This window comes from Leopardus geoffroyi, chromosome C3, assembly GCF_018350155.1.
Source record: "Leopardus geoffroyi isolate Oge1 chromosome C3, O.geoffroyi_Oge1_pat1.0, whole genome shotgun sequence".
Classification (NCBI taxonomy): domain Eukaryota; kingdom Metazoa; phylum Chordata; class Mammalia; order Carnivora; family Felidae; genus Leopardus; species Leopardus geoffroyi.
In genome coordinates this window covers 12,162,491-12,175,054 of record NC_059338.1, presented here as the reverse complement: position 1 = coordinate 12,175,054, position 12,564 = coordinate 12,162,491, and the positions used below count along the sequence as shown (strand labels likewise).

General features: G+C 41.7%; 1 protein-coding gene and 1 non-coding gene across 8 annotated transcripts in view; both read right to left on the bottom strand.

The window, feature by feature from the left end:
• Positions 1–12,564, bottom strand: part of RAB3GAP2 (RAB3 GTPase activating non-catalytic protein subunit 2) — a 104,586-nt gene that overhangs the window by 45,233 nt on the left and 46,789 nt on the right. For all 7 annotated transcript variants that reach the window (XR_006706827.1, XR_006706826.1, XR_006706828.1 and 4 more), the window contains exons 9-13: positions 12,194–12,292; positions 4,814–4,962; positions 3,893–3,972; positions 3,674–3,763; positions 1,140–1,279 (exon numbers count right to left, since the gene is read on the bottom strand). Coding sequence is in view for 4 of the 7 variants with exons in the window: in XM_045455724.1 (XP_045311680.1) it covers positions 1,140–1,279; positions 3,674–3,763; positions 3,893–3,972; positions 4,814–4,962; positions 12,194–12,292 (558 nt within the window). In the remaining 3 variants the exon portion in view is untranslated. The remainder of the gene's footprint in view (positions 1–1,139; positions 1,280–3,673; positions 3,764–3,892; positions 3,973–4,813; positions 4,963–12,193; positions 12,293–12,564) is intronic.
• On the bottom strand, positions 9,958–10,089 carry LOC123587111. The gene has a single exon (XR_006707165.1). It is a non-coding gene; the product is annotated as a small nucleolar RNA SNORA36 family (small nucleolar RNA).

Here is a 12,564-nt window from a genome sequence, read left to right as displayed (position 1 = left end):
GTGGGCCCGCTGGGACACCTATGTCTTCTACATTCTGGAAAAGTCTTGCTGAGAACCACCCCTGATGCTATTTCAGAAGACAGACACCAAGAAGAAATGATGTGTCTGCGGTGCTGAAACCTACCTCTATAGACACTTAAACAGGTAACAGGTAAACACTGCAGGAATTCTCTGGCAAGAAGGTGATACTGGTCTCCATCTGTCCAGAGTACTTTAATCTCCTCAAATCCATTTTTCCTCACATTGCTAAGCAGAGACCACATTGCATCACAGCTGGGATTTCCTACCATGTTACTGACATATTACTATTCCAAGGATTCCAAAACAATACATTCTCCCCTTCTTCCTTGGTCAAAGAGATTTTACCTTTCTCAGGCTGACAATGTGCCTAGATATTTTCAAGTCTCCCTTATAGTTAGGTATGACTATGTGACTAAGTCCTGACTAATGCACTGTGGAAAGAGCTTGGCAGGGAATCATCTTCAAAGCGGACTGGCTCCGTTGGAAGTTCTTCCTCTTCCTTTCTTCCTTCATGGAACTCAGACAAGAAGACTGGAGCTCCAGTAGCCATTTGAACCATGAAATAACCTTGAGTACGGAAGCTACATAAAAGGCGACTGGGCTCCTGAGGCTGTCATGGGCATATCATTACAATCCCGAACTTGAGTCGTTTATTAGCAACTAACTACAACTCCTAACTGACATTTTACCAAGAAACTGACCCCAGCATATGGATATGGAAGTCAAATAAGCAAAAATTATTTTGCCGTCTTTAGTTTGAAAGACTTAGCATTCTAGATTTGAAGAGAACATCTGACTTAAGCGTGACCTTGTGAAGTGGAACGAATATAACAGGAGCAAGGAACTGACTTCAGGAATTTGACAAGGACAGAATTGAAAAGGACATAAGGAAGAAATTAAAAGCATATAAACTGATCAAACTTAAAGTTAACAGACCAACGGGACTGGATCAAGTGTGGCTGATGGGAGTTCTTGTTAAAAAAAAAAAAAAAGAAAGAAAGAAAGCATACACGTAATGCATTGAGCAGTGTTAATTAGAAGCTGAAGGATGAGAATACTGCTCAACTATAGGGGTAAAAAGCAAATTAACTTTTTTCTAGATTTTTATAAGGAAGTACCTTTCCACATGCGTATTGCGATTCCTCTAGCTACATCCAATAAAATAACTCTGCCAAAATCATCCGTTACTGCTGCCAGCGTGTTACATGGAGACAGACATATACTTTCACCATGGCGTCTAGAATCTGGAAGTCCAAATCTGATATTTAAAAGAAAATAAAAAGCTCAAATCAAATTCCAATCTAGAAAAAGTTAACAGAATAATGAAATGTGTAAATAAAATAGGCAAAATCTGCTTTTAGGTAAAGAAATATAAACTTTGCACGGATTCATGGTGAATTTATTAACTAATCGTACCAGACATTTTGCAACACAAGATGCATAAGAAGTTTCTTCCATTATAAAATAAAAACAGTTAAGTTTTATTTCATAGATGTTCCACATAAGTATCCATAATCTTATATTTTTAGAGAATATCAAGTATAACTATCTTTTCTTGATGAAGTGTTATGTCAGAGGAAACAGTACCCTCATGACCAATTTTAGAATACTACGCTTCTATACAAGCATATTTCGTCTGCCCTAAGTTCATTTTTTTTTTAATATTTATTTTGAGAGAGCATACAAACATTCAAGCAGGGAAGGGGGAGGGGGACAGAGGGAGAGGGGGGAAGAGAGAGAGAGAGAGAGAGAGAGAGGAAGGGAGGGAGGGAGGGAGGGAGGGAGGGAGGGAGGGGGGTGGAGAGAGAGAGAGAGAGAGAGAGAGAGAGAGAGAGAATCCTAAGCAGATCTCAATCTGTCAGCATAGAGCCCCATGAGGGGCTTGAACTCACGAACCGTGAGATCATGACCTGAGCTAAAATCAAGAGCTGGACGCTTAACCGACTGAGCCATCCAGGTGCCCCTTAAGTTTGTATTTCTAACCTCTACTTTCTGCTAGATATCATAATCTACTGGCACCAACAAATCTGCCTGAAGAACTCTCCCTCTTCTATTTAACTATATTTTTATTATTATTGTTTTTTAATGTTTATTTTTGAGGAGAGAGAAACAGAGCACAAACAGGTGAGGGGCAGAGAGAGAGGGAGACACAGAATCGGAAGCAGGCTCCAGGCTCCGAGCTGTCAGCACCAAGCCCAATGCGGGGTTCGAATTCACAAGCTGTGAGATCATGATCTGAGCTGAAGTCAGATGCTCAACCACCTAAGCCACTCAGGTGCCCCTAAATAATTATCTTTAAACTGTTCTTGGTCTATAACCAATCTTACTAGAACTGCAGGATAAAAGTAAAGAGGTACTACAAAAGGACCAAGTGCACTCACTTTGAGAAAAGCCCCTGAGACAAAGTGTCCAAATTCTGTTACATCTGTGTGCAGGCAGAGGGCAGCTTGGCTTACTTCTTGATTCTTAAGTGAATTTAGAAAATGTGAGGTGTTACAGTATTTTAAAATAATATGAAACAACCTTAGAGGATAATCTTCAATAAATTTTAATAACAGTTCATTATATCTCTTTAGTTAAAGAATATCTACAAGGGGGGGGGGTGGATTCTGTTTCCCTTCATGGTAGTATTTTATATTAGGTAACACAAACAATTTAGAAACAAAATCAAGCAAAAATCACGCCCTCTCCCTGCACAATCTGACAAATACACTATCCTACAGCACCAGTGAAGTCAACAAAAAAGCACAAGCCTGCATTCCTCAGAGTGCTTGAATGCACAGACTCCTCGTTTCTGTTTTTGTTTTTTTTTTTAAAGAAGTTACTAAGCACTTTTTAAGTTTACACAGTTGATTGATAAACTAAACTTTCTTTAAAAAACTGTAACCGCTATTTGGGACGCCTGGGTGGCTCAGGTGGTTGAGCATCTGACTCTTGATTTCAGCTCAGGTCATGATCTCAGTTTGTGGGATCGAGCCCCATGTCAAGCTCCCCACTGCCGGCACAGATGCGCTGCTCTCTCTCTCTCTCTCTCTGTCCCTCCCCCATGCAGGCATGCTCTCTCTCTCTCTCTCTCTCTCTCTCAAAATAAATAAATAAACCTAACAAAAAACTCAACAGCTATCACAGAACTAATTTTCCTAAAACTTAAGCTAAGGTTCTAGGTGTTTGCAAGAAAGCACACTCCACAAACACACACTGAGCGCCTACTGTATGACAGGGAGACAGCTGTGGACAAAACACACGACAATCACCTTCCTCGTGGAGTTTATATTCCGACAGAAAAAGTCTCACATTAATGACTTTCAGAAGCTCCACAAACTCACGAGATCAACAAATCAACCAAACTCATAGAAAGACCATCGTGGCGCCTGGGCGGCTCAGTCGGTTAAACACCCGACTTCGGCTCAGGCGACAATCTCATGGTTTGTGAGTTCGAGCTTCGCATCGGGCTCTGTGCTGACAGCTCGGAGCCTGGAGCCTGCTTCGGATTCTGTGTCTCCCTCTCCCTCTGCCCCTGCCCTGCTCATGCTCTCTCCCTTTCTCTCTCAAAAATAAATAAAACATAAAAAAAAAAATTTTTTTAAAGGCCATACATTTCACGGTACATTTTCACAAACACCACAATGGGAGACGAGCACGGCCAACTTGCCTTACAGCTAACGGGGCAGCGGGCTCCACCTTCGGCTTCTGCTTGGGCACCACCTCTTCCTCGTGCTTACTTTTCCAACCGAGCCAACCACTGACCGGAAAGAGAATTTAGAATAAAACCAGGGCTTCCAACATTCTAATGTGCAGATTATCAAAACAGATGTGAAAACCGAGTGAGATACAAATTAGATCATCTTGCAGTCAAGCGTTCCGTAATTACCTGGCAGCGTTAAATAAAGCCGAAGTGAGCTTACTTGCAACAGCCAGGGCAACATGAGATAATAATGGTTGCGTGCTTCCCTGAAAAACAAGACATTTGAAAGAGAACAGGGAATAGCTGACAACCAAAATATACTTTCTAAACAAGGCTTACTTTTAAAGATTTTGAAAGGCTGTAAAGCCTGGACCATCAAAAATAGCATCTTTCAGAGAGTGCAATAAACATGATTTTAGGAAGTAGGAATATAATCAGAAGTTTTAACTCTACAGTTTAAAAGTAAAATCACCAGCAGTCCATTTTATCTTCAGGATTAGCCTCCTTAAATTGTAATTTAATTTAAAAAGTTTAACTAGGACGTTAACATGGCATTATTCTAGCAAGGCTGTGGATCTCCTGTCTACTCACAACTGGCTCCCGTCCCTCTTTTTTTTTTTTTTTTAATGTATATTTTTATGAAAGTAAAAAGATAGTTTGGACAAATCTAAGAAGGCTGTTTTATAAGCGAGAAATAAGAGCCACCAAGTCCAGCACCTAACTTTCCCCTATTTTTAGGAACCAATTTTCACCACTTGTATCCGCCACAGCGGGTAACTTTACAATTCCTGATATACTGCAGTCTCTGGTGGGCTATAAGTAACCCTGAGACGCTGATTAGTGCACAGTGTTTAAAGACAAATCAACCGTTCAGGAAGTTGGGGGAGCTGAAATGGAGAAATGTGTTGGTTTTACGCTGACTTTAGTACCTTTTCAGTTCACCTAAAGAATCTAGAAGGAAGTCAGTGGGGACTAATTTTAGCTTAAATTGAAAACTTAGAAACGTAAACTGCCTAATCTTTCTAAGGCTAACTTACAATATCCAATTTGTAGACAAGGTGAAAAACCGAGAGAGGCCTTACCCGTGATCAGTGACAAAACTCTTACCTCTAAAGCATAGAAGAAGCCAGTGAATGGATTGGACCCGACAGTGATGTACTGAGACATGGCAGGTGGGCTGTTTTTAATTGCTGCATTAAATCCACCTACATTGGAAGCAGTCTTCATTTGATCAAACGGGGACAGAGTCATAATACCTAATGACGAAACAACAGCAACAACACGTGAGCTAAATGCACTGAAATGACACTGTCACTTCAGGTCATTACATTTTCGATTCCATTCAAAGATGCAAACTGCTTACTTTTATATAACAGATAAAAGTCATTTTTAAATGACTGTAAAACCAATGTCATAAAATATTAAAAGTGCCGCCTATTTCTCTAAGCCGTAAAATACTACAAAATTTCAGTATTAACTTTTTGACACATACAAACTCAGACAGTACAAAAGGTACCCAGTCTGCCCAGATCTCCAGGCATCAGTCAGTTCCCAGAGGCAACAAGTGAAACCGTGTCTTACGCCGCCTTCAGGAGATGTTGTACAACAGACGACAGCACACCAAGTAAAAGGATGTGAGTCTTACTCGTTTATTTCATGAAACATCAAAGAGACGTGCCACGTTCTTCTCAGTCACCCAGAACATTCCACGACGGCCATACCGTAAGTGATTTGACCTCTGATGGATATTTAGGTTGTTTCCCATCTTTGCCACTACCAATAATGCTGTGATAAAGATCTCTGATATGTCTTTGGACACCTATGTACGTCTATCAGTACGGAAAATTCTTACAGACAGAAATTCTCAAAGGGGATCACATTTTTAAACATTACATACTGTTACACTGCATTCCATAGAGGTGGTGTTAATTTACACGGCCACCAAAAAGACGAGAGCATCTGTGCTCTGTATCCTACCCCTCCCAACACAGCAAAAAACAAACACTTTCAAACCTTTACTCTGTAGTCCAGAAATCCCCAACCTTTTCGAAGGAAGAGTTAACTTTTTGTTTCCCCAAGGCTCTAAGAGTAAAAGCAGACAGACTGCTGACACCCACATGCTTGTCTGGAGTAGCAAAGGAAAAACCAAGGTCATGTAAATTCACCTGGGGGGCAGGGAGAGAGAGATGGGAGCAGCAGGCGGTGGAGGAAGCTTAGAGATCCAGGAAGTAAAGATGTGCTGCTAAGATTCAACCTATGTGGACTCAGGCACACATGCGGTACCTGGGTATTCACACGGTCCGTGAAGATACTCAGTTGGAAAGTTCTAAACTCAAATACACTGTAGATTGGAACAGGAGTTACCCTAATTTTCACATATAGGTATTGCCTCGACTTGACCTGCAAATGGTCAAAAAACACAATGTTCCTGAAGAAGAGTCCTGGGAAAGGAAATCCTTTTAGGGAGAGCCTGAGCAGGCCATTTGCTGGACTGAGGGATTGAAGTGATCAAATAATTGTCAAAGCTGGACTATTCTGAAAGAGCAGAACACCTGTCCCACCTTCATGAATAAATTCATGATTCAATATACAAAATGTTTTTACTATGTGATAAAAATCTGCATAACTTTGGCCTGACACCACCAGAATGAAATCAAAGGGTGGACTGTGTGACATATAAATTGAAATTTAAGTTTTGGTTTTTAAAAAAAAAAAATTTTTTTTAACGTTTAGTTATTTTTGAGGCAGAGAGAGACAGAGCATGAACGGGGGAGGGGCAGAGAGAGAGGGAGACACAGAATTGGAAGCAGGCTCCAGGCTCTGAGCCATCAGCCCAGAGCCCGACGCGGGGCTCGAACTCACAGACCGCGAGATGGTGACCTGAGCTGAAGTCGGACGCTTAACTGACTGAGCCACCCAGGTGCCCCTTTTAAAATAACCTCTTTCGGGGCGCATGGGTGGCTCAGTCAGTTAAGTGTCCAACTCTTGATTTCAGCTCAGATCACGATCCTCATGTCATGGGATGGAGCCCCATGCTGGGCTCTGCACTGGCAGCGAGAAGCCTGCTTGAGATTCCCTCTCTCGGCCCCTACACTAAATGCACCTGCTCTCTCTCCCCCAAAATAAATTTAAAAAATTTTTTAAATAACTTCTCCCTATACTCCAATAGGCACTCCTCTCCCACAGCCTATGAATCGCTGACTGCATCCCTGAGGTCTTATGTGCGCTGTCCTGCTCTCTGTACTGCGGCAAAGTGGTGAAATCGAGAGACCCGTGGTCTGTTGAGTCACCAATCTGAGCATTATTTTTCATTGATTTAAGGTAAATGAAGATACAGCTTATTGACAGCCCTTCTTCTCCCCATATCCTTTCAATATATAAATATTTCAATTTCTTATTAAATATACACTGATTTCATTATTAGGAATGAGGTGAATATTACTGCTGAGACAAGCTGCCTACTATAAGTGTATTTCCTTAGATGTGAATTTTTTGTGTCTTTCCTGAACATCTTATCTGAGGCCTTTCCACACTTTGAAACTTAGGATAAATATTAATATAATTTATATTATAAAAATTACAATTTACAGTTAAAATACATATTAAAATATATTTATGTAAATATAATACTAATTTGAAATATAATTTATGATTAAATGTTAACCCACTATTATTTTAAATATTATTATTAAAATATAAACGTTAATTTAACTCTTAATAGAAATTTCCATACAGTCAAACTCGGATAATTTTCTAGGTCTGTTATAGTGGCTAAAGAAGACCTCTTTGACAAAATAATACCTGGGCAGAGACCTAAATGAGGTGAGAGGGAGAGAGAGAGAGAGAGAGAGCGAGCGAGCCATGGCTAGCTGGGTAGAATTTTCCAGGCAGAAGGAGCCACAATCACAAATGCTCTCAAGCAGGAGGCCGCCTGGTGTATCTGAGGAATAACTAGCAGATGTGGTCAAACACATGGGGCGGGGCGGGGGGGGGGGGGGGTAGGTACTAAAGAAGATAAGGTAAAAGACACACCATAAACCAGGCAATGTCAGGCCTTGTATGCCACTATAAGGCCTTTGGATTTTATTAGGAATAAGATAGGAAGCCACTATAAAAATAACATTTTGCACAGAAGAGTGACAAAAACATGACTTACATTTTAAAAGGCTATTAGCTGCTAACTGGCAAACAGATTTTAGAGAGGGAAGAAAGGAAGCAGAAAGACCAGTTAGAATGTTTTTTTTTTCCTCAACCATTCAGGCAAGAGATGATGGTGGCTTAGACCACGGTGCTCACAATGATGGAGATGAGCGGTGGTCAGAAAGGGTCTGCTGTGGGCGCCTGGGTGGCGCAGTCGGTTAAGCGTCCGACTTCAGCCAGGTCACGATCTCGCGGTCCGTGAGTTCGAGCCCCGCGTCGGGCTCTGGGCTGATGGCTCGGAGCCTGGAGCCTGTTTCCGATTCTGTGTCTCCCTCTCTCTCTGCCCCTCCCCCGTTCATGCTCTGTCTCTCTCTGTCCCAAAAATAAATTAAAAAAACGTTGAAAAAAAAAAATTTAAAAGAAAGGGTCTGCTGTGCAGGAAGAGGCGGGGGTGGGGGGGTAGTTGCTGGATGAAAAACCTGAGAGGAGGGCTCAAGGATGACTCAGAATCTTTGGGTGTGAGCAACAGAAGAGATGATAAGAAAAAAGGAGAAACAAGTTTGGGGGAGGAAATAAAAAATTCCGATTTGGATATGTTAAGTTTGGATACCCTGGTGGAAAATGAATTTTATAGAAATGAATTTTAAGGAAGAGGTCAAGACTGAACATAAAAAATGGAGATGCTGTGATCCAGTTTCTTGGCTCTTGTGTTTCTAATTTCTGAAAAGATAGGTGGAAAAGTTTCTTCTTCAACCTACCCCAATCTGGCTTTCCTCCTCACTGCTCCACCTAAAGTGCTCACATCAGACTCAAGGAAGAGCTCTATGTTGCCAAATCTGATGGACCTTTTCCTTCCTGAATTCTATGAAGCATGCCACAGTCAACCACTCCCTCTCAAATTTATGTCAATAACTTGGACTTCTTCCCTAAACTTCAGATGTATATCTAACTGCCTACTTGACACCTCCATTTGAATGTGTAATTGCGTCAGAAGTTAACCTGTAAGAAACCTAACTCTTGATCTGTCCACCTCAAACCTCTTCCTTCTCCATATTTCTCATTTCAGTAAACAGATCATCCACTCAACTTGCTCAAATTAAAAAAAATCAGATATCCCTGAGTCCTTCCTTTCTTTCATTTCTCAAATCCACCCCTTACCACTTACAAAAATATCTCAATCTGTCCACCCTCTCCAGCTCCACGGTTTCCTCTCCAGGCAAGGCCGCCATTCTCCCTCATTGCAACAAACTCCTTACTGGTCTCCCTGCTTTTACTTTTTATTTCACAAGCCTCTAAGCAGCAGTCAGGATCATTTTAAATGCCCTGTAGCTAGACACCATCAGTGACATCCCCTGTATTTAGAGAGAATCCAAACTACTTACCCTATGTGATCCATCCCCAGTCTCCATCTCCAACCCTACCTTGTCCTGTTCCCCCCCCCCTTTTTTTTTTAATACAAAGAGAGAAAGAATGAGAACGTTAAGCAGGTTCCATGCCCGGCACAGAGCCCAACAGAGTCCATATGGGGCTCGATCGCACAACCACGAGATTACGACCTGCGTCAAAATCAAGAGTCAGACGCTTAACAGAATGAGCCACCCAGGCGCCCCTCCCCTTACTCTTTACAATCGAGTCACAGGGACCTCCTTCCCGTTTCTCAGGACTTTGAGGCCCCACAGGCCTATCTCTTTGCTGCCTCCTCTGCCTGGAATGCTCTTCCTACACCCCTTCACATAGCTGGCTGCTCTTCCCCCCGATGTCCCGTCTGAACGTCACTTCTCTGGAGAGCCTTATCTTCACCAGTCTACCTGAAGTGGCCTCTTCCTTTCACTCTCCATCATAACCCTCTGCTTATTTTCCTCATGATGCAGGCTAACATTGTGATATGACCATATTTATTCACTTGGCTTAACTGTCCATCGTGTATCTCCCTATCACAGAATGTAAGCTTCATCAGGACGGGGTTCCATCTGCCTTCTATTTCTAGCTCCAATATTAGCACCTAGGACATACCAGGTGTTCACTTATTTGTTGGATGAATTCATCAGAACTTCAACATAAAGATGTATATGCAAAATAAAGTCCGTTGTACCTTTTTTATTTTCCCATCATTTTGTAGGCTGGGAGATAAATGAATAGAATAATATTTTCTATCCAATCATTTTTCCTAGCCCGTTTCAATGTTCCAAAGTTCAATTAACAGAACAGGGAAGCCACCCTGAACCGAACTCAACACTTTGGAATTTTGCAGCATGTTTATGTTAGCAAAACAGTAAAGACACACTGAATGTCTACAAGAAAGTGCTTCATCGCAGAGTACTCCTCATGAGAAGGACGCAGCAACAAGCCACGGGATGCGTGTGTCAGGGATCTTCCGTCTGACCCTGCAGACTCACACTCCTGCCTTCTCTCCCCGCCCACTCCCAGGGCACAGTGTGTGTAGATTAGGCTGACATCCGCCTGGCTTCAGACAACGGGAAGCCTCATCAGGACATCAAAGACAGAAAGGAAAGTGAAGTCAGGACACCTACTTCCCTGTGACCTGTGAAAAAAAAGCCATCCTGCTCGTAAGATGCTGATTCTACTCACTACCTCCAAGTTCTGGAACTGTCCAGGCCCTCGCCCCTTGTGGCCTAGCAGTGGCCAACAGCTGGGCTGCTACGAAGCCCCGAGATGCTGTACCATCCCTTGTGGTTCTCCTGCACCACATCTTTCCAAATAGTTCCTCTGTAAATAAAACACGTTTCAGCTGTCCTATTTCAGGGGTGCCATCTGTTTTCTATGAGGACCCCGATAAAATGTGTATTTAGCAAAATTGATTGAAAGGCTCTTTACAACATGTTGATTAGAAAAGGGCTGTAATATGGTTGGTATGATGTAATCCTATTTATGAAAACCTATTTCTATCACCATATACATATTACACATGCATTTCACACACAAGTCTGTAAGGATGTTTACCAAAATGCCAATGGTGAGTATCTCTGGATGGTATAGGGTTTAGGGGATGTTTTTTCTTTTCCTCTTTATATACTTATATACTATTTGAATTTAACAAGTGTATGACACGTTGGTAAACAGAAAACAATACACATTTTTTAAATAGTATTTTCTCCTCCACTCCATTTCTACTACCTGAATTCAGAAACTCATTACTTCTTTTTTTTTTTTTTTTAATTTTTTTTTTTTTCAACGTTTATTTATTTTTGGGACAGAGAGAGACAGAGCATGAACGGGGGAGGGGCAGAGTGAGAGGGAGACACAGAATCGGAAACAGGCTCCAGGCTCTGAGCCATCAGCCCAGAGCCCGACGCGGGGCTCGAACTCACAGACCGCGAGATCGTGACCTGGCTGAAGTCGGACGCTTAACCGACTGCGCCACCCAGGCGCCCCAGAAACTCATTACTTCTTACCAAGAAGTATCCTTCTTGCACCTAGTTTCTAGCCTTGACCCCCACATTACAGTCACTAAGAACTACCAAAGTGATTCTTCTAACAGGCTAAGTGATAATACCATTGTTTTGCTCAGAATTCTCCAGTGGCTCTCAGTGTTGCTGGGAGGAAGACCTAAATTCCTCCGCATAGCACACTAGGCTCTTCAAAATCTGACTCCTATTTACATGTCTGCCTGCCAGTTCTCCTTGTACCCATTATTTTTACAGCACGCGGTGCACTTCCCCCCTCACGCCTAGCACACGTTGGCTAGGATGCCGCCTCTGTGCTGCTGCTTCTGATCAAGTCCCACTCATTCTTCCAATTTCAGACTGAAGTCCGCCACTGCTCCCTACCTCCCTCAGCGCCAGGGGTTCTCCTCCGCCTCCCGCCCCAGCTGGCGCACTTGGGGACTGCAGCTGTTTCCACATGGTTCTTCCCGCTAGCCTCACGCTTCCCTGGTGAGACCAAGCCTTCTCACCTCTGTCTTTTTCGTCTGTGTTCCCAGTGCCTAACACAGTGAGTCTTCAATTATGCTCGCAAGGAGAAATCTGCTTTTACCTATACTCTGCTGGTCTAAAGGTTACAGTTTTAGAAGACTGAGCTATATGGTGATTATATGAATTAAACTTGTCTGCAAAAAAAAAAAAAAAAAAAAAAACAATGGAGTCAAATAGTGAAAGACCTAAAACTGAACAATACTGCTGCTGAAGATGTAATTATTAAAACTGCTATCGATTGTTAAACTTATAAACCTACAATGATCCGTAAGTCTGGAGTAACTTCCAAATGTCACACTAAAGACAATGCATTTCCTTTCGCCTAAGAATAAATGGACATTTCTAATAAATGAGATACATCAATTAAAAAGCAAAAGAAGTAAATTCCATAAGAATTTGAATGAGTAATGCTTACCAATACTAGCATGATCAATAATAGTGTCGATATCTTGTAGACCCCATTTTTTATAAGCTAACGGTGGTGGCTGTATGTTCTCATTGCCTGATGCCGCAGCTGTTAAAGACAAAAATTAAACAATCCAAACTTAACTATAATGGATGAAGCGAAGTTTTACAAAAAAAACCTTTAAAAATATAATAACTTGATTACTTTAAAATTTCAATAATAATAATGAGACAAGGCAACATAAACAAGGCTAAAGTGAACTTTATTCATGCCAAGACAGTATATGTAAAACGCAAACATTAAAAGAGCAAGTTGACCGTCACAAGAGATTTTGGAACATTCACGTAATTGGAAGAGGCTATTAAAAACTCTAGACTATT